Raw genomic sequence first — 21655 nt, 5'->3', positions numbered from 1 at the left:
TTCTTCCCCCATTTCATAGGACTGTTTGATACATTCGATAATCCATACAGCTAGTCTAAGTATATTAGTTGCCTTTGTACCTTAATAGGAAAATAGATTGCCATGGATTGGTGTGCAAGGTTGACAGCCCAGACGAGTGTGCCCCCCAGGAGGGCAAGGGGGTGCACTGAGCTTGGCAGCAATTCTCATTGAAAATATTTGCTTTAAAAAGCCTGGATACAGGTGTGGCATGAATGGGGGTCAGGTCAAGACAGCTGTGTACAGATAAGCAAGGAAGAGAGTATAGATGGGGTGGCGAAGGGAGGAAATTAGAGAGGGGAGAGTGAGGCTGTGGAGAAGGGGAGAAACGCCAATAGGCAGATCTAAAGGTTGCCCCAAATGGGATTAATTTAATTGCCCACAGTGGGTACCTTTTCAGAACTTTCCAGTTGTCCCCTATTTCTTACCATTGGTATAGGGAATCCCTACACAATGTTACAGTAATGTGATATACAGAGGCAATGGAAAAATTTTTGAAGGTGACCCCTACAACCGTGTTCAGATATGGCTGCACTGGTGTGCATTTCAGGTCTTATGACTGGTAGACAATTCCCTGTGCTGTAATTTTTGTAGAAAGGAAAATTTTCAAATATACCCTTTAGTGAAAAGCCCACGGTTAGCTCAGCCTGTGCATAAGTGTTGGGGGTAAATCTGTCTGCGCTATTTGTATAAGGCTGCTGGATAATGGTCAAAGCAAAGGACTAGAAAAACTGGGGAAATGAGTTGTCTTGCTTCTTGCATAAGACTTACCTTTGAATTTGTTGGAGCTTGATAAAAACAAGGTAGTTTCAACAAAGAGGAGGTCTTGAGGGTAAAGACACATAGGTTCTGTGCTGGAGGATTCTCAGCTGCTCTCTCTGCCAAGCACACAGTCCAAGAGCTACTCCTGAGGGAATTCTGCGCCACCGCACATGCGCAGAATTCATGCCCCCCACAGATTTCTTTGCTTCCCTGCAGAAAACTGGCTTTCTGAGAAGGAAGCAAAATGACGCTGCAAGAGCAGTCACATACCATTCCCTGGCTGCTCCAGTGCATTGTTTCCGACACCAGGGGCAGCCAGCAGAGAGGTAAATCTCCCCAGGGCTGGGCTGGAGAGGATGGGACTTCCTCTTCCCCTGCAAGGAGTGGTTAGGGCTGGTCAGACCCACTGCCAGAAATCTCCCCCAGCTGCAGGAAGCTCAACATCCTCCCTTGCTTCCTGCCCCCATCGCTCCTCAGCTGCAGGGAGAGCAGTCACTGTACCGGGAGCTGCTTCCCCATCTGCCCAACCCCCATGCATCTGGACCTCCTATACCCAGACACCCCTTACAACCCTGACTCTCACTCAGAACCCCCCCTAGTCCTCCATACCTGAACCCATCCCATTGAACTTCAACCCCTGCATCTGTAGCCCCCCTGCACCCAGACCCCCTGCTCCTGGACCTCCCGCCTTGCACTCAGACCACCCCCCACTGAGCTTCCTGTACTTAGACCCCCACCCTGACAAGCCTAAGCCAACACATCCAGACCCCCAGGCCACTGACCCTCAACTGGGTGCACCCAGACTCCCACCCACCTGTCATAACATTTTTTCCCAGATCTGGACCTTAGCGTCCAAAATATGGATGTTAGCATGAAAACCTCCAATCTTAGTTACCAGCTTGGACCTGGTAAAGCTGCCACCAGCTAGGAATTATGACTCAGATGCCTTGAATCTTACAACAAAGGGAAATAACCCCCACCCCTTGTTTCCTTGTTACCTCCTCCCAGGCTCCCCTCTCTGGACGACCCTAGGAGATTCCCTGCTTCCAGTCCTGGAAACACAAGTACCGAGAGATCTAATCTCTCTTGCCCCTCACCCAGAAGGTATGCAAAGTCAGGCTTAGTAAATCTAACACAAAGAGATTTTCCCCCTGACTTCTTTCTTCCACCAATTCCCTGGTGAGCTGCAGACTCAATTCCCTGGAGTCTCCACTAAAGAAAAACTTTAACAGGTCTTAAAAGAAAGCTTTATATAAAAAGAAAGAAAAAGACATTAAACATAGTCTCTGTATTAAGGTGACAATATACAGGGTCAATTGCTTAAAAGAAAAAAATGAATAAACAGCCTTATCCAAAAAGAATACAATTCAAAACACTCCAGCAACTACACACATGTAAATACAAAAGAAAACAATATAAACCTATTGTCTTACTATCCTTGTACTTACTACTTGGAAACAGAAGGTTAGAAAGCCAGGAGATAGAAAAATCACTCTCAGAGCTGAGAAGGTCAGACCCAAGACAAAGAACTCACACCCAAAAACTTCCCTCCACCCAGATTTGAAAAAGTCTTGTTTCCTGATTGGTCCTCTGGTCAGGTGTTTCAGGTTACTCCTTTCCAGGTGAAAGAGACATTAACCCTTAGCTATCTGTTTATGACACACCAAGCCCCACTCCCCCAGAACCCAGACCCACCTGCTGAGACCCCCACACCCAGGCCCCTGCACTGAGCCCCAACCACTTTCACCTGGAAGCCCCTGCAGAGTCCCATTGCCCCTGCACCTGGAGCCCTCCCAACAAGCCTCTGTGCATCCAGATTCCCCCCATACCTAGACCCCTCCTCTGATCTGCCTGCACCCAGATTGTCCCACACAGAATTCTCTCATCTCACACCTGGATTTCTCAACACTGAGCCCCTCCACACTTGGATCCTACCTGGTTGAGCTTGCCTGCCCCACACCTGGTGTGCCTGGGGCAGAGGGGCTAGGTCCCAGGGTGTTTCTGGGGCAGGCCCAGGCCTTGTGCTGTGTCAGGGTTGGGTGCAGCCTCACTGAGTCCATGTCCGGGGGGGCAGGAGGGGACTGCAGGGTGATCTCCTACCTTCGTACAGACAGTGGCCTGTGCTCCCCACTGCCATGATGAAGCCTCTGCATTTATTTATTGGCAAATAAAACTTGCAGAATTTTAAAATATAGTGCGCAGAACTTTTGATTTTTCGGCCCGTAATGCCCTCAGGAGTGAAGAGCAAGCAGAATGATAGTCAGACTGTCACTCTCCTGGGACTGCTGCACTAGATCGCGAAGTGCCCAGTGCAAAGTACATTATGGCCAGGTGGAGCACCGGCATGAGGAAGCGGACCACATGTGTGGATTAAAGTATGGTTTCCCAGGTTTCACATGGGAATCACTATACCTGATCCTTGTCTAGCTTCCAATACTTTCTACTTGCTGTGATTTGAGCTGACTCCAGTGCTGGGAAGGAAATCATCCACAGGGTTCAAGAGTTTATTAAAAAGAAATAACCTCTAACCCATGTAGTTTCCTCTAGATCCCAGTCAGCTGGTTTATCCCCTAGATCAATAATCATAATGTTCTTTCAGGTGGCCCCACATATTCCTACCTGCATGATGTGCCCCCACACCACTTCTCCTTGTTCACATCTTCTTTATTTATACATTTGACATCCCATAGCATAACTATATTCCTCCTGTGACTGTCTTATGGAGATTAGTCCTGTACACCAGTTCAGTGACCAGGTTCCCCAGGCCTTATGCTTCTTGCTTATCAGTGATAGATCTTGAAGATCATCTGTCTGCTTATGCACAAGGGTTGTACTTTTGAAATCATTTCAGTGTTGTCCTTGGGCAGATTGAGAGGGAAGGAGGTTGTCCCTGCCCTAGAGAGTAAAACTAAGTTACCGGGGTTGAATAAGACTTTAGTGGTGCTGGAATTTCCTTTTAGCAGCTGTATCCCAGTGTGGCAATCTCGGATCCTCTCCTTTCTCCTATGAGGCGCTTTTCATTCCTTTAAAAAAGATTTTAAAAATCCCTGTCTTTAGTAAAACAGCATCAGGTGACCAAAGAGGGAGTTCAAGTCAGTGCTATCCTGCATGTGCCATATTGCTCACGCCTTGGGTTCTTCTCTTTCCCTTTTGATTTACACAATTGCACAAAAAGTGAGAAGCCCCAAATTCACTAAAGAACAGTGAAGAGCATACACTGTAATGTACCAGACTCAAAAAAAAGGACTCTTCTAAGCTAAGAAAATCCTGTCCCTTAAACAAATAAAACCCTTTAGCAGAACTCATTGACTGAAGCTGCTGGGGAGCAGCCTGTCTTAGAGGCTGTATTTCCCAGCAGTCTTCTTCCTGCATAAAGGGAGTGGCCACAATAGAACATGAGCTTCCTGTTTGTCTTCTACCCCAGGCATTGACTCTTTCCTGTAACTTCAAACACACAAGGTCTTTTCACTAGAGCATCTGGCTCTCTTGCCACAACTGTAACTTTTCTCCTGGTCAAATTGAAAGTTGCTCTGTTACGCTGTATTTATTAAAATGCGCACCCCACTGTAAAACAGCAGCTCCTTTCAGATAAGTGCTTCATTCTGTCTTATTCGCAGAGGCCCATCCGACTGTACCCAGAGGGTGTCAATTGCCTATGTTCCGTGTGTGTTTATTTGGATTTGGTGGTGATAGCATTTTTATTTGGAAAATGATGGAATTTCTTTGAAGAAAATGGCTGTTTTATTGGTGGACTGCTGAGTGTGTGCTTGCTTCGCTACTGGAGCACTCTCCCTGCAAAATTAAAATGTAGCTTCTCTTTGAAAAGTTAAATGAAAGTCTATTGGAAGAGGGATATTTAATGCTGCCAGAGAAGTTCTTGATTGCAGATTGTGCAGAAACTGGTAATGAATGTGCACTGTCAGGGCCTAGGGATTTGCAGTATGAATTTCCCAGGGTCTAATCATCTCATAAGGCGGCTGAGTGTGACTCCTTCCCCAATAATCTACTTAATTTAGTAATTTACCCCTCCTTTCACATTGCAATGAAATTGAGTCTCCCAGGTTGTTTGCATGACAAGTAACTCTGAATTGTGCAAGCCTTTGAAGGTGAAGCTGTGAGTTAATTGTAGCAGCTTGAGCTAATGGTTTCCCATGTTCATTGGCAAGTTAAGTGAGGAAGGAGACTTAAAATCATCCTTTATTGTAAGTACTATAGTATACTATAGTATACTATACTATAGGGCACACCATGTGTTTTGAAAGCTAAAATGTTAAAAAAATGTTTTGCCTTGCTAAGGATGTTTTCCCTACTAAAATCAGTTTGGGGCAATGGTTCTTAACCTGTGGCCACTTCTGGCCCAATCAGCACACAGCTGCAGCCCATGTGACATCCTCAGGACCATACAGATACAGTTACTCCTGGCTTAATGTTGTACTTATGTTCCTGAAAAATGCGACATTAAGCAAAATGATGTTAAACTAATCCAATTTCCCCGTAAGAATTAATGTAAATAGGGGGATTAGGTTCCAGGGAAATTTTTTTCACCAGACGAGACACATACATATATACACATGCGCGCACACACACACAAGTATGAGTTTTAAACAATTTAATACTGTACACAGCAATGATGATTGTGAAGCTTGGTTGAGGTGGTGGAGTCAGAGGGTGGAAGGGGGGGGGGGATATTTCCCAGGGAATGCCTTACTGCTAAATGATGAACTAGCATTCGGCTGAACCCTGAGAGTTAACACGTTGTTAATGTAGCCTCACACTCTGCAACAGGGGTTTCAAACTCAAATGACCACAAGGGCCACATGAGGTCTAGAGCACTGGCCCGAGGGCCGCATCACTGACACCCCCACCCTCACTGCCCCCGGCCCTGCCCCCACTCCACCCCTTCCATGAGGCAGCACCTCTTCCCACCCTTTCCCTGCCCCAACACTGCCACTTCCCTGTCACCAGGGGGTGCAGGAGATGTGCAGGGTACAGCAGGGGGCTCAGGGCAGGGAGTTGGTGTGTGGGGGTGCAAGAGGGGTGAGGGGTGTGGCAGGGGCTCAGGGCAGGGAATGCAGGAGGAGTGCGGGATGCAGCAGGGGCTCAGGGCAAGGAGTTGGGGTGCAGAAGAGGTCCGGGATGCGGCAGGGGGCTCAGGGCAGGGAGTTGGGGTGCAGGATGCGGCAGTGGCTCAGGGCAGGGAGTTGGGTGCAGGAGGGGTGCGAGCTTCAGCCTAGAGGTAGGCGGCGGGGGGCGCGGGGAGCTTGGCGGGCCGCATGTTTGAGACCTCTGCTCTACAAGGCAGCACAAATGGAGGGACGGAAGACAGCATGGCAGACAGAGAGACTCACCGTGTGTGTGTGTGTGTGTGTGTGTGTGATGCGCATTGCCCCTTTAAGTATGCTGACCCCACTCTAAGTACATTGCCTTTTTAAGTAGATTAGCAAATTGAGACAGCAGCAGCTGCCAGCAAGCTCCCTCCGTCCTGAGCTCTATCATGTCCCCCTTCCCCCCTCCCAGCTTTATGGAGATGGCTAAGCGGGGGGGGGGACACCCTGACATTAGCACCATTCTTCTCCCTCCTCTCTGCACAGCAAGCAGGAGGCTCCCCAGAGCAGCTCCAAGGCAGAGAGTAGGAGCAGCACATGGCAATGGTGGGAGGAACAGCTGAACTGCTGGCAACTGATAGCCTGCTGGGCGGCTGCAGCACAGGGAACTTAGGGGAACAGGGACAGGGCCGTCCTTAGGCATAGGCAGAATAGGCAGCCGCGTAGGGCCTCACTCTGCCTGGGGGCACCACTCTGCGGGCAGCCCAGACAGTGTAGAAGCAGGGCTGCTGGGTCCTAGAGACAGCCGAATGCAGCACAGTCTGAGGAATGGGATTGGCTGCTGGGGTCTCTGGGAAGGGGAGGGGGTGGGGGTTGGGAAAGGAGCTCACCTGTGAGTGTGACTCTTTCCCCCCGGCTGAGGTCAGGTCAGGTTGTGGCTCTGGAACCAGTATCCTTTGTTGTCCCCCATAACATCCATTCTTCTCCCCCACCCGCCCCACGGAGCACCCCCTCCTTTCTCCCTCCTCCCCAGGAGCACCCCTCTCTCTCTCCTCCCTCCCCTCCGTCAGGGCTGGGTTGGGTGAGGTGCTGGGGGTAGGTTGGGGGAGGGGAGGCTGGCTGCCTGCTGAGGAATGAAAGTGAAAGTAACTCACTTCCTCGGCAGGCAGCCAGGATTGGAATGTCACACAGGGCTTGGCTGGGGTTAGCCAGATGTGTGAAAAATCAGGATAGGGGATTGGGGTAGGGTGAGCAGATACCCCTATTTTATAGGGACAGTCCCAATTTTGGGGTCTTTTTCTTATATAGGCTCCTTTTGTTCCCCCTCCCCCCATCCCTGTCCTGATTTTTCACACTTTCTGTCTGGTCACTCTAGGTGGGGGTAATTGGTGCCTATATAAGACAAAGCCCCAAATATCGGGACTGGCCCCGTAAAATCAGGACATCTGGATCTGGCCACCCTAGCTGGGGAGCATCTCTCCCCCGGGTTGGCAGCTGCCAGCGATCCATCTCATCCAGGGGGAGCTGCACAGGGCAGGATGAGCTGCTGTGGCTCCATGGGTGCCCCGTCCCTGAGATCAGATGCTGTGCTAACTTCACCATGGTCCGTAAGGCTGGTGGTGGTGCCCATTGGCGTGTGATTGGACCTGAGGGTTTGCTGCTGCTGTTGCCACTCTGCACCCCAAGAGGTGGATTTTGGGGTCCTGCAGTTTTCCACCTATCTCCTCCTCTACTGCAGCTGTTGGACCAGCAGGCTGGGAGGTGAGCCAAGCATGAAAGCAGTACTGTGTTGCCATTTAGATTGTCATTTAACAACTTTGTTTGCCAAAAATTCTTGCTAACAATCCTGAATCCAATTTCAATATTTAACAAAAAAAATCAATATCTTAGCCAAAAACAGAAAATTAAGTTGTTGACAATTATTAGTGACAGGTTTGGTTTGAGGCAGGGAGTGGGCCAGTTTTCATCAGAGAAACAAAAAATATTGACTGACTTTCCTATAGCCTGTTACTCCTGATAAGAGCCCTCCAACAACTGTAATATGCTCATCTCCTTACTAGTGTATAAAGCAGGGGTCGGCAACCTACGGCACACGTGTCAAAGGTGGCAGGTGAGCTGATTTTTGATGGTATGCAGCAGCAGGCTGAGCGGCTCAGCCCATCACTGCTCTGGGATTCCGGCTGCTGCCCTATTGCCAGCTGGGATACCAGCCATTGGCCCCACTCAGCACCTGCTGCTGGCCTGGGGACCCCCAAGGAACCCCAGGCTGGCAGTGGGCTGAGCAGGCCAACTGAACCACTCAACCTGCTGTCAGCCTGGGGTTCCATTCACTCAGCCGGCAGCGGGCTGAGTGGCTGGTGGCGGGCTGAGCAGGGCCGGTGGGGGGTTGAGTGGCTCAGTCTGCTGCCAGTCTGGGGTGCCAGCAGCACTCAGCCTACTGCTACTCCGGGGTTCCGGCTGCCGGCCCCTTGCCAGTCAGGAGCTCAGCCGCCAGCCCCACTCTGCCTCCTGCCAGCCTGGGTGAGCAGAATCCCAGGCTGGTAGTGGGCTGAGGGGGGGTTGGCGGCCAGGATCCTGGCTGGCAGGAGTTGGTGGTCAGAATCCCAGACCAGCAGCGGGCTGAGCAGGGCCTGGGATCCTTATCTAGCATTACAGTGTGCTTAATTAAGTTAAACTGGTTTTAATAACGTGAATGTGGCAAGTTTTCCAATACTATAAGCTTATGTTTGTGTTGCTAAGAGCAGATCAGGCACAGGGGCACCAGTTTAATAATCTCGCCTAGGGCACCATAAATCCTAAGGCCAGGCCTGAGCAGGGAGCTGATAGTGGGGCTGTGAGTGCGCCCTGGTTCCAAGCCCCCACCAGCTAGCTCCAACAGGCTGCTCTTCCTGCAAGCAGTGGACAAAGCAGGCAACCGCCAAACGACATTATAAGGGATCATTGCTCAACTTTAAATGAGCATGTTCTCTAATTTATCAGCAAAAAACAAGGTTGACTGGGACGACTTTAAGTGAGGAGATACTGTAGTGTATATATTGTGCGGATACAGCCCACGTAACCCATAGAGAGCTGTGTGTGTGGCCCATAATGGTGAATGTTGAGAACCACTGATCTGGGCGGAAAACTGTCTTGTCTCTTTTTAGAAATTTGGATTTGCAGATAGATCTGCTGTGCTAATGTCAGCTACTGACTTATGTCCAAAGAAAGTTAAGTGGGAGATGTTTCTTGGCAGTTGATCTTACTAAACATCTCTTCTCAAAGCCTTTAAAATCCCCATAGAGCTTTAAAAAATGACTTCTGTTAGCAAGCAAACTAACTGCCACACCCAAACCTTCATTTTTAAAGAAAATAGTGACATCCCATCAAAAGTGTTAACTTTTAAACTTTATTAGGTTCACCTTGCACCAACCTTCATTGTACTTCAGAAAAAAAAAAAAAAGAGAGAGAGGAAAACCATCCTTTCATTTTCTTTATTCGCCTCCTAAAAACAGGCATTGTGAATAGTATTCCTATTTCAAGATAAAAATACATGGTAGGTGGTAATGTTTTGTCGACTTCTATCCAGAATTAAAGACAGAAGAAATGTAATTGGAGCAGAGAGAGAGGATGCTTTAGGTAAACGTGGATTTTATTTAAATAACATTCCTGGTCCACGGCTTGTCTTAAATCAGAGGTTGCCCATTTGAGGGCTGCACCTAGAAAAAGTAAAATCAGGCAGTCTGCAGCTGCCCTTATCTTTAACACAGAGGGCTTGTCTACATCAGAAAGTTGCAGCGCTGGTGAGGGAGTTACAGCGCTGCAACTTTGAAGGTGTACACATCTGCAGGGCATCACCAGCGCTGCAACTCCCTGTTTGCAGCGCTGGCCGTACTCCCGTTTTGTCTCGGGTGTAGAGGATCCAGCGCTGGTGATCCAGCGCTGGTAATCCAATGTAGACACTTACCAGCGCTTTTCTTGACCTCCGTGGAAGGAGGAAGCCTCTGGTAATCAAGCTGGTCTCCTTCCCCGGTTTGCTCTCTCGTTCCCGGAACCCCGAGCAAGCAGGTCTCCTTCCCTGCGGTTTGCTGGGTGGCTCCGGGAACGCGAGAGCAAACCGCGGCGAAGCTGGTCTCCTTTCCCGGTTTGCTCTCTCGTTCCCGGAACCCCGAGCAAGCAGGTCTCCTTCCCTGCGGTTTGCTGGGTGGCTCCGGGAACGCGAGAGCAAACCGCGGCGAAGCTGGTCTCCTTTCCCGGTTTGCTCTCTCGTTCCCGGAACCCCGAGCAAGCAGGTCTCCTTCCCTGCGGTTTGCTGGGTGGCTCCGGGAACGCGAGAGCAAACCGCGGCGAAGCTGGTCTCCTTTCCCGGTTTGCTCTCTCGTTCCCGGAACCCCGAGCAAGCAGGTCTCCTTCCCTGCGGTTTGCTGGGTGGCTCCGGGAACGCGAGAGCAAACCGCGGCGAAGCTGGTCTCCTTTCCCGGTTTGCTCTCTCGTTCCCGGAACCCCGAGCAAGCAGGTCTCCTTCCCTGCGGTTTGCAGGGTGGTTCGGGGAACGCGAGAGCAAACCGCGGCGAAGCTGGTCTCCTTTCCCGGTTTGCTCTCGCGTTCCCGGAACCCCGAGCAAGCAGGTCTCCTTCCCTGCGGTTTGCAGGGTGGTTCGGGGAACGCGAGAGCAAACCGCGGCGAAGCTGGTCTCCTTTCCCGGTTTGCTCTCGCGTTCCCAGAACCCCCCTTGAAGCCACCCAACAGCGCTGCAGTGTGGCCACATCTAACACCACTTGCAGCGCTGGTTGCTGTAAGTGTGGCCACTCTGCAGCGCTGGCCCTATACAGCTGTACTAATACAGCTGTAACAACCAGCGCTGCAAAATTTTAGATGTAGACATGGCCAGAGTGTAGCCTGCATGGACTAAAGATGCCAGCGTGACTGAGCTGGAGCAGGACCTGTTGGACAAACTGCATTCCACTATTAACGAGCTGTCAGAAGCCACATTGTAGAAGCCCATTGACTCCCTTCAGCCACCTTATCTAAATATTGAGCACCATGTCATTCTTGACCCAAAGCCCATTGAAAGTGGTTTTTTACATTGACTTCAAAGGGCTTTAGATCTGGCTCCTGAACCTTGATTCGGAATGTGAATCCAGGTAGGCAGACCCTTGTGCCTATGTGAGGCCCAGCTGACGTCAGTAGGGCTCTGCATGGATGCCTGGGTCAGGCCATGCAGATCTGCTTGCTGGATCAGCGCCCCAGAGAGCACAGAGTCTTTTCATAGTACCCTGTCCTTAAAGGTGGATCGATCTTCAGTAATAAAACACACCCACAGGTGATATAGATTATAACAGAGGAATGATAAATCTGAAGTATAATTTTAAAATGCATCTTTGTATAATCTGATTGAAGACAAGAATTAAAAAACATCATTTTATAGTTTGAGACACACTTTTATAAGAATGCAATGAAGGGGATCTGTTTTTGTCATTTGAAAAGACCTTCAGTGTTGGTTTTATATGTGAAACTTCTGCAGACTTGCACCATCTGGCTTGAGTTACTGCTCTGCAGATAGGAGAGTCCTCCTAGAACAGTGGGTCTCAAACCTTTTTTACTGGCGACTGACCCCTTTCACACAGCAAGCCTCTGAGTGTGACCCTGCCCCTTATAAAATAAATGCCCTTCTTAATATATTTAACACCATTATAAATGCTGAAGGCAAGCGGGGTTTGGGGTGGAGGTTGACAGCTTGTGAACCCCCATGTACTAACCTTGCGACCCCCTGAGGGGTCCCGACTCCCAGTTTGAGAACACCTGTCCTAGAAGTCATGTAAACAATATTACTTTTTCAATGGTAGCACTAGTGATCTTTTTGACTATTATACACAGCAAAACACCATATTTGTTCAATTACTTGAAATTTTGATACCCAGCGTATTTTTCCTGGGGTGATGTAGGTCCCCCGGATTCCTTTAAGGTCCCATATTGCAGTCACCACTCTTCTGACCTGAAAAACAACACATTTGAAACTGGTAATGCAGTACATACTGTAATTAACCTGTGGAACTCACTAACACAAGATATTGAAGCAGCGAAGAGGGGCTGCTGTTAAACACATAAGGCATTCCCACCACCACCCGCATGATCAGTCTTTAAGATCTTGTCTACAACTGCAGCGGTATGTAAAGTCCAGGTAGCAACATGCTCCAATGAAAGGCAGGCTATGTCTGGATTCACTGCAGTGTGTAGCTGTATGCGACAGCGAAAGGATCTGACAGGGGTGAGGCAGTCTGGATACCAGAGCCTTTCCCCACTGCCAAAGCCTTTCCTTGCAGCAGGGAAGGACTTTGGTGAGGGGAGCTGCTGGAATTTCTCCCCACCGCCAGTGTCTTTCACTGTATCAGGGAAAGGCTCTGTTGGGGAGGCAGTGTGACTACACTACCCTGCTAAAAACAGCAGTGTAGACATGGGAGGTACTGCTTGGGTGTGTAGAGAGCCGTGTAGAGTACATACCTACGCAGTGCCTCACCGTCTACACTGCTATTTATACCTATGCTAGCTGGGTGTGCAGTGTCTGTACAGAGTCCCACATGGCATTCTGATAAGTAAGCTGGAGAAATGCGGACTTAACAGAACTACCATTAAGTGGATACATAATTGGTTAAACAACTGCAAACAAAGAGTAACTATTCATGAAATGAGGTCATATTGGAGGGAGATCTCAAGTGGAGTTACACGTGGATCTGATCTGGATCCAGAGTTGTTTAACATCTTTATTAATGACCTGGATGTAGGTATAGAGAGCATACTGATCAAGTCTGCAGATGATAAAAAGCTGGTGGTGGTTGCCAACACTTTGGAGGATAGGGCTAAAATTCAGAGGGATCTTGATTAAATTGGAGAAGAGGCCTATAGACAACAAAATTAAATTCAACGGAGACAAGTGTCAGGTGCTACACTTGGGGAAGAAAAACCAAATCTACAAATACAGAGTGGGGGATAACTGGCTTGGCAGCAGCACTGCTGAGAAGGATCTGGGAGTTGTGGAGGATCACAACCTCTACATGAGTCAGTAATGCAATGCTGTTTCAAAAAAAGAAAAGGCAATTTTAGGTTGCATTCTCAGAGGCATAGCATGCCGGTCAGGGGAGGTGATAGTACCGCTCTACTCGATGCTGATTAGGCCTCAGCTAGAATAGTGTCTAATTTTGGTCACCAATGTACAGAAAGGATGTAGAGAAACTGGAAAGGATCCAGAAGTGAGTGACAAAGATGATCAAAGGGGTGGAACGCAAGCCACATGAGCAAAGGCTGAAGGAACTGCGTATGTTTGGTTTGAAAAAGAGGAGATTAAGGGAGGACATAACGGTCTTCAAATACTTGAAAGGCTGCCATAAAAAAGATGGAGAAAAGTTGTTCTCTTTTGCCACAGAGGGTAGGACAAGAGGCAATGGGTTCAAACTAGAGCATGGCAGATGTAGATTACATTTCAGGAAAAACTTCTTGACTGTAAGAACAGTAGGAGAACAGTAGGACAATAGAACAGACTGCCTAGGGAGGTTGTGGAAGTTTGTTCACTGGAGATTTTCAAAAGGAGGCTGCATAGCCATCTGTCTTGGATGGTTTAGACACAAAAAATCCTGCACTTTTGCAGGGGGTTAGACTAGATGACCCTTGTGCTCCCTTCTAACCGTATGGTTCTATGATTCTACGTGCAGTCCTTTCCTTAATATACTGTCTACATAGCACTTCTAATCATTGCTAGCTCACCAAGTGAGAACCATGTGATCGTCAAATACAGGACATGCGTAGATCTATGCTCCACTCACTGCTGCTCAATCATCAGCTTAACAGCCTAGATGTTTTTATCTCTCCTTCATCCCTCTCTGCCTGCTGAGGTATGCAGTTTGTAACATCAGCCACTGATGTATGAAAAGAAGAACAATGAATAAATAGTATATACAACATCGAATTTTCATTTAATGGGAAAATCTTGCTTTACAGTGCTTTGTTACTGTATTTATTAACCGGTTGGTCTCAAATGTCCTAGTTATAATGAACCAGAAGAACCCACAAGCTGCAGTTCCATAATATTTGGAGATGCATTGTACCCCGTAAAGGCCTGCTGGGCGGTGGTACTTTATCCTTGATCCGGCAAAGTATTTAAGCATGTGTTTAAGTACATGAACGGTCCCGTAGATCTCTATACCTTGCAGGATTATGCCAATAAAGAATTTATTCCAAACATCCTGACTCAAATAGTAATATCCAGGAAGGTATTTCATGAATTTTAATGTCACCTTTAAAGGAAACATTCCTAGCTACAAATCCTTAAATGTGTAGACATATTTCTAGACCAAGACAAGGCAGAACCCAGTGATTCTCTGATATTTGGGGAGTGGAGGAAAACTGGGTGGGATTGTTTAAATAAACATAGGTAATAGGAAAAAACCTCCTCTCTCTTTTGAGTTCTGCAGTGGCAGAAGTTAGTTTTGAATGTATTCGCCTTTGGTGAGCTTTTAATGAATTAAGAGTAAACTGAAACAGATTGCAAATGCTCCAGAGAGACTTTTTAGTGGCAAGGTGATTAATAAGGGACACTCCTGGTAATACTATCAAAACAGTGGTACTGAAAAAGCATATGGAATGTCCTAAATTCAGGGAAGCAGTAGAATTCAGACAAATGAGCCACAACGATTTATATGCCTCTTCACTATTTTTCTTCCTAGAGGTGCAAGGGGAATAAACTAGGAAAACTACTACAGCACTAGGTTCAAAGGAAAACTCAGTATAGTAAGATAAGCAATTTAATTTCACGTCAAAATATTTTGTACTGGTCATTTTTTGTCTTACAACGGGTGCATTCACTATACAGACTTCTTTTTTGTGAACCTCCATATGTAACTATGGCACTATCTAAGGAGTAACACTATAAAGAGTTCAAAAAGGTGGACGTGTTTCAGGGCATGAGAACACGATACTGTATATATGAGGACATGGTTTCAAACCTTATTGCCATATGCAGGTTCTCCCAATTCCCCTTCTGATTTTACTGCCATTCTCTGTTGGGAACAAAGGTCTCCAGTGGTTTGTGAGTATAGAGAGGTTACCCTGTTTTAATCTGTAACAAATACCACATTCAGTCCCATGGGTACATCCAGTTCAGCCTTGCATTACTCATGTCACCCAGTCAGCCTTTTTTCCCTGCTCTTTGTTCTTAATGCAATTATTTCTTTATTTCCTTTAAAGACATTTATTTTGCAGCTGCTGTGGCAGCTTATATTTGTCATGTGTGATGACAAAGGCAGAGGACTAGAGCTAGGAGCCTATAAACTTAGCAAAGTTTAGAAAAGTATTGAGATGAAATAATGTGAGAATTTTCTGTCCTTTTTTGTACTTCATTTTTGTAAAATGAGAGCAAACCTCTTGTATTTTACTTGAATAAATTTTACAGTTTTGGCACCGCTCAAGACAGGGCCTTAAAAAAATTAGCCACCCCAACACGAGAGACAAAGCGGTTTTCCAAAACCAAAATAATTATGTGTTGTGCACTAGCATTTAGGAATCAAAGATCAGTGTGTGTGGGCTCTGACAAATGCCTTTTTTTTTTTTTTTTTTTTGAGAAGAAACTTCTGTTAACAGTTAGATTACTTCAGGAGTTCAGAAAGGACTGAATTTCCTACTTGGTCTACATGAACAAGGGTTTTTAAATTGCTACTGAACTGTGGTATTTTATCAGCCTTCTGTTCTTCAGACTCAGTTACCCATGGACTTTTTAAAAAATGATTGTGCAATTTGAATGTAATTGCTCATCACAATTCTGTGCTTATTGGCTGGAGGCTATTTCTGAAATATCCTATGTCTCACCTGGTCTGTTGTTTCCATTGGCACTTTTAGAAGGGTTGTTTCTTATTAACAGCTGTAAGTGGCATTAATAATAAATATTTAGTTGCTGTTTCCGCAGTAGTCAGGTGTTCTGGTTCCTTTGGATTGCCAAAGGGTGATCACGTTTCTAAGAATATTGTTCCTGTTTGAATTATTAATTTAAACATTTTTCTCAACAAAAGTTGGGGGAAACCTTTTACTTACCCAATTTAGTATATAACATATTTTGAGGTTTCTTAGCAGTGGATTAATTGTATTTAAATTTCTGAGGACCATGGTGAAAGATGTGTTGCAGTTGTTTCCATCATCATATTTGTGAGATGATAAATATTTCTCCATTTGAGTGTTAACCTTATCAAGGTCCATCTACTGTTTAAGTTTTCCTAAAATAGTTGAGAAAAACATCATCCCAATAGCTCACTGCCTGTGTGAGATTGAGCATGCATTGGAAGGATTATGCAAGTTTCTGTTCTACTTGATGCTCATAAAATTTCATATAAAACTACTAAATGCTTACGGCATGAAACCTAGGAACACTGTAGCATTGTCTAGAAAAACTGTACGTAGGTGCTCCTTGACTACTGCAGCAGATGGTTAAAACAGGTTTTGATTATTTTTTTTCAGTATTATAAAAAAAATCAAACTTTCCCCTCCTCAGAACACCATGTATCAGTTATGAAATCGGAATATAAAGTACTGCACAAATAGACCTGTAACTGTTAACCACTTAAAATAACATTTACTTGCCTTACAGCAGCTTACAAAGGAATTGATCTGGATGTATAGTTTATAGAACATTTTTCTTAAGGAAGGTGTGCTGTGCTAATAGGCTTACATATACAGGGCCGGTGCAAGGACGTTTCGTGCCCTAGGTGAAACTTCCACCTTGTGCCCTCCCCCCCCCCGTTCTCCCTCCTTGCAGCAGCTCCCCACCCTCTGCCCTGAGACACCCCCTCCGCCCCAGCTCACCCCTGCTCCGCGCACAAGCGCCCTGAGCACGCCGTCGCTGCTTCACTTCTCCCGCCTCCCAGGCTTGCAGTGTCAGTCCGCTTAGGCGCCGCAAGTCTGGGAGGCAGGAGAAGTGAAGCGGCTATGGCGTGCTCAGGGAGGAGGTGGGGCAGGGGTGAACTGGGGGTGGTAGTTCCCCTGCGTGCTGCCCCCCCACCTACTTGCTGCAGGTGGCCCTCCCCGCGCTCCCCTGCCTCAGCTCCCTCCACCTGAATGCCGGAGGTGACAGGGGCAGCCGAAGAAAATGGCACCCCCCAAATCCCAGCGCCCTAGGCGACTGCCTAGGTCGCCTAAATGGTTGCACCGACCCTGTACATACAACATGCATATCTCATTGTATTTAGTAAAATTACTAGAAACTGAAGAAATTAAAGCACAGTAGTTTTTACTGAATGAAAATGAAGCTGTCCATGTAGAATACAAAAGGAACTCTATTGTGTGTGAGGAAGTGGGCCCTCAGATTTTCCTAACTATGAAAAGTATGGCATTTGATTTAAAAATATAAAGCATAACCCAATTAAAAGTTAATAAAGATAAGGTGTAGGCTTTGCTACATTCAGTTCAACAGCTGCCGGAGCCGAGTTGGCATGATCAGTTCATTTCTTTTAGTCGTGCTGAAATGAAAAGTGAGGGAATGGTGTCTGAAATGAATGTTTGGATACTAGAGGGAAAAAATCTTTTTAAAAAAGAATCACACTACTCGTCTGTTCAAGTCTTATTGGACTGGGAGTGAACACTTGGCAGACAGTAACAGAGGATACACTAGGCCTCCTAACCCATAGGTCATGTACTAGTATTGGATGAGACATCACCCTTATAAAAACTAGAATGCAAAGACTTCCATGTGTTTGGCACTACCTCCAGGAGCACAAACCAAGGGTCTGAGGCTGCACGCACACAAACAGACAAGGCGCGTGGGAGTGCTCACATGAATAAATTGACTTACTTGCCTACGTCTCAGTACTGACTACTGGGCATAGTGCTTACTAGCATGAACAGATTCAGCAAAGTCAATGGCGATTCTTACCCTAGGGGGCTGCGCAGAGCAGGAAGTGCTTCACCCAGTAGTAAATGCCCGGAGCAATAGACCTGGAAAACATTGTGCTTATCATCCTTCTGTCCATGAGATCATATAATAGGAAGAGGGAAAAGTGATACAGTATCTATCATCATAAGGTAAATGGTTATCTTTGTTTCCACGGGGTATTTGGTACTGTGGGGGAGTTCACAGGCCACACAGTAAATCAGAGCAAGGAATGGGGCAGTACTGGGCTAGAGAGGCCTGCCTCCTAAGCAACTACAGGACATGCTCCATGTGGAGGGACAGTTAAAAAGAGTACAGGTAGGGGCCTGGGGCAAAGGAGTTACAGGCTGCACCAGGAAGTGAGGTTGATCCTGTAGCTGTTGGAAGAGTGACTACAGCATTGGTAAGGCCACTTCGGAAGCAGTGACCCATATTATTCCCCCCCTCCCCCCCCACACACACACACCGGTTTTGAGTTGGAAACCCACAAGAGGCCCCGAAGAACAGGTCATTGCCCCCCTGGCAGGCTAAGCTGATTCTGCTAGAAATGTGATCATGCTCCAAATAGATGTGCCACAGCCTGGTAGGAAGTGTCCCAGGGGAGTGTATCTTGGGTGGACCGGTGAATGGTCTGCACACTGCAACACCCCTTTGGGCCCTGAGTCAGGAGCCGATGGAGTGGGAGGGCCTGCTCCCCCTCCTGTTCCCTCCCCATCATCACAGAACCCAAAGGGGAGAAGGAGGATGCAAAAGAGACTGAAGCTTGCTGTGTACACCCTGGCAGGGCCCCCTCCAGAGCAAGCAGACAGAAGAGAACTGCAGTGCCATTGCCCAACCACTGAGCCAGCTGGCTGTTAGATGGACCCATGGGAGGATACGTAAATGGCTCCATCACTGTGGCATCTGAGTGTCTGTTAGTCACTTGTGAATTTACCCCCTTAACCTTCTTGTGAGCTAAGAAGCTACTATCTCCATTCTACAGATGGAGAAATTGAGGCACAGAGAGATTGAGTGACTTGTCCCAAATCTCCCCCAGAGTCTGTGGCAGAACCAAATACTGATCCAAGAATAAGTGCCCAGTCCAGTGCCTTAACCAGAAAACTATCTTTCCTCCTTTAAGGCCCCAGTTCAAGAAGGTACTTACACATGCGTGTTTCTTTAAGCACAGGTGTAGTCTCGCTGAAGTCAGTTAACACTTGTGCTGAGCCTGAATGTGAATATTGTGACCCAAAATAGGATGTATCTTGCAGTCCCCAGCTCCAAAGGAGCCCTACCTCCATTAGGCCACAGCATCCTGTTTGTGTACCAGACTCTTCCACGTCCTATATTTTGTTGATACCTCATTTTATAAAATCAATTTTGGTAGGCAGCGCTACCAGAAAATAACCATTGGTCCTTTATGCAAGTTCTCTGCTGCATGAGAGATACAACAAAGGAGTAAGAGTTCTAGAAAGTATGTGTGCTGTCCTATGAGTTCATCAGGGAGAGAGAAAGGAGTTGGTGGTAAAGTGCACCATGCGCTTCACAGAACTAGCTGTCTGCAGAAATCTTACTGCATGTGATAGCAGTAGGCAGACAAAAAGAAGTGAGAGTGTGGGCATATCTGGCTATAAACATGAGCAAAACTAAGCTCAATTACTAGCACAACTTAGTTTTACCATAAACTTTTGAAATCCCTGAGGGAGGAAAACAAATAGCTTGTCCCATCTGCACTACATCTTGAAGTCAGAGGTGGAAGCCAGAGCACATCTCCACTGAGGGTGACCAGATAGCAAGTATGAAAAATCAGGACAGAGGGAGTGTGGGGGAGAGGAGAGAGGGGTGGTCATTGGTGCCTATATAAGAAAAGCCCCAAATATCAGGCTGTCCCTATAAAATCGGGACATCTGGTCACCCTATCTCCACTCCACCATCTAGTCCTCAACCACACACACAACCACTTCTAAAGGAAAAGCTCCTTCTCCCAGAGCCGACATAGTAACATGGATAATGTTTCAGCTACTCTAGCTTTATATTCAGCACACCAGAAAATGTGCGTTTCTGCTGCAGACCATTGGAAATTGCAAAGGGAGGCAACTGAAGGGTGTAACAATCCAACAGTAATACAGGCCTTGAGTGAATTAAGAATGAAAGAAACAGCTATGCAGACGTGTGTAACCGCTTTAAATGTGCTGTATGTAATTAATCCTCTTCCGTGATGTTTGTTTAGACGTAATAAACGCATGTCTCTTTCTCCAGGTAGTACCCCAAAGAGCATTTTCCTTCCTGGTAGGTTTACCTCAGACAGATATTCTGGAGCAGTGCTGCGTACTTGTGCATTTGCCATTTTATGGGTCCTGCTAGTAGCTCCATATTTGAGGTTGCCAGAGTCATTCCATTTTTGACTGTATTTTTCACCCGTTACAACATTTTTGTTAAAGAAAAATCCACACTCCTTTTGAGCTGGAATTTCTCATGCTTAATCTGTGCACAGGTGATTTATGGTGCTAGTGGGGCTATACTAGAAAAGCACAATATTATGAAGTGAATTGAACAGACCATGCTGAAATGTTTATTGCTGTCTTTGAAATGTAACACATTGGGATGATGATGCCTTTCCAAGAAAGAGCGAGAGCTAAGCAAAGCTTGGCTCTCAGGGTATTTTTAGTATTCCAGTAAAAGACCATGCTTTTAAAGGAAATCGCTTATTGCCATCTTGCAATCAAGAATGCACAAGTGTTCCAGGGAGTGCAAGAAATATGCTTCAAGAATGTAAAAACCATAAGGAACTAATCATTAAATATTCTCTTCTCCTTTTCCGCTCCCCATCCTCCTCTGATGAAGACACTGGAAATTTTGTTGTCTGTGTGTAAAACTCAGCCATTATGCGTTTAAAAAAGAAATGAAGTGCCTTCAAAGCTTGTCCCATTTTCAAAAGCTCCTATTCCCCCGTAACTTAAGTCCCATTGACTAGGGATACCATTTTCAAAAGTGCCTAAGAGCCAGGTTTTCAAAGGTATTTAATCTGGCCCTAAGTCCTAGTTTCAAAAGTGACTGAGGTGCTTAAAAGCCTGAACCTAGGTCTATGCTATTCAGAGCAGTTTTTCATCCCAGATCACTTAGAATAAGTCTGAGCAGAGACTTGAATCTGTATCCCACATCCCTGGCTAGTGCCCTATCCACCAGGAGAGAGACAGCACGTGCTCGCGTCCAAAACCAGACATAGCCACCAGTTTGTTTTCATGGAAATGTTGGGAAGGTTTTGGGTTGTTTCAGTGCAGAAGAAAAACAGATTGGGAAACCTTGAAAGTTGCTACAAAACAGAATTGTCACGTCTGGCAAACTCTATCATTGTCCATATTTCCTTCTGCTTTCTTCCCTCCCACACACGCCATGTGTAATGACATGGGCATGTTAGCCAGCGCCCTGCTACTTTGTTCCATGCATTTGAGGTGGTTAGAACCATATTTTTCAATCAATTTGTCTCCATTCAGATGTTCAGACAGGCTTTAAAAAGCCTAGAAGTGCTTGTAACTGCCATCACACGCAGCAGGCATGGCAGCCCAAGCTTGTGTAATTGTCCCCCTTCACCCACACCCAGAACAACCCTGGAAGCTGTTGCATAAATTGGCAATAGCAGCATGCCCTGCGTTGCCGCTGCATTCACTTGTGAAACATGGCAGTGGAAGCCTTGTGAGGTACATTGACTGATGCCATTTCTCCATCTTTGCTTGTTTTCCCGGTTTTTCTCTGTTACTAAGAGCTTGACTGGCATGCTCAGCACAGTGTGACACACAGGAAGACACACATCTTTCCTCATGGTGCTTACAATGGAAGGTTAAATTCGGGGCTGATGTCTTAGTGGGTGTAACGTACCCACACCCTTCCAGAGTCCTCAGCGGGTAAGTGACCCCAATATAGGCCAGGTAAGGATCCCTTAGGCACCAGTGCTCATCTGCTTACTGATGTG

The 21655-nt window shown here is 46.7% G+C and overlaps 1 protein-coding gene across 5 annotated transcripts in view; it reads left to right on the top strand.

Moving 5' to 3' along the window:
* STX8 (syntaxin 8) overlaps positions 1-21655 on the top strand; it is a 176054-nt gene that overhangs the window by 138938 nt on the left and 15461 nt on the right. For 2 of the 5 annotated variants that reach the window (XM_030535062.1, XM_030535063.1), the window contains exon 8: positions 21447-21562. The exons of the other annotated variants lie outside the window; for them this stretch is intronic. In XM_030535062.1, coding sequence (XP_030390922.1) covers positions 21447-21547 — 101 coding nt within the window. In that variant the 3' untranslated portion in view covers positions 21548-21562. Of the gene's footprint in view, positions 1-21446; positions 21563-21655 lie in introns of those variants that run through there. 5 annotated transcript variants of the gene reach the window in all.

This window comes from Gopherus evgoodei, chromosome 15, assembly GCF_007399415.2.
Source record: "Gopherus evgoodei ecotype Sinaloan lineage chromosome 15, rGopEvg1_v1.p, whole genome shotgun sequence".
In the NCBI taxonomy this organism is placed as follows: Eukaryota; Metazoa; Chordata; order Testudines; family Testudinidae; genus Gopherus; species Gopherus evgoodei.
The sequence above is the reverse complement of the archived record's forward strand: the minus strand, read 5'-3'. Positions and strand labels throughout refer to the sequence as shown.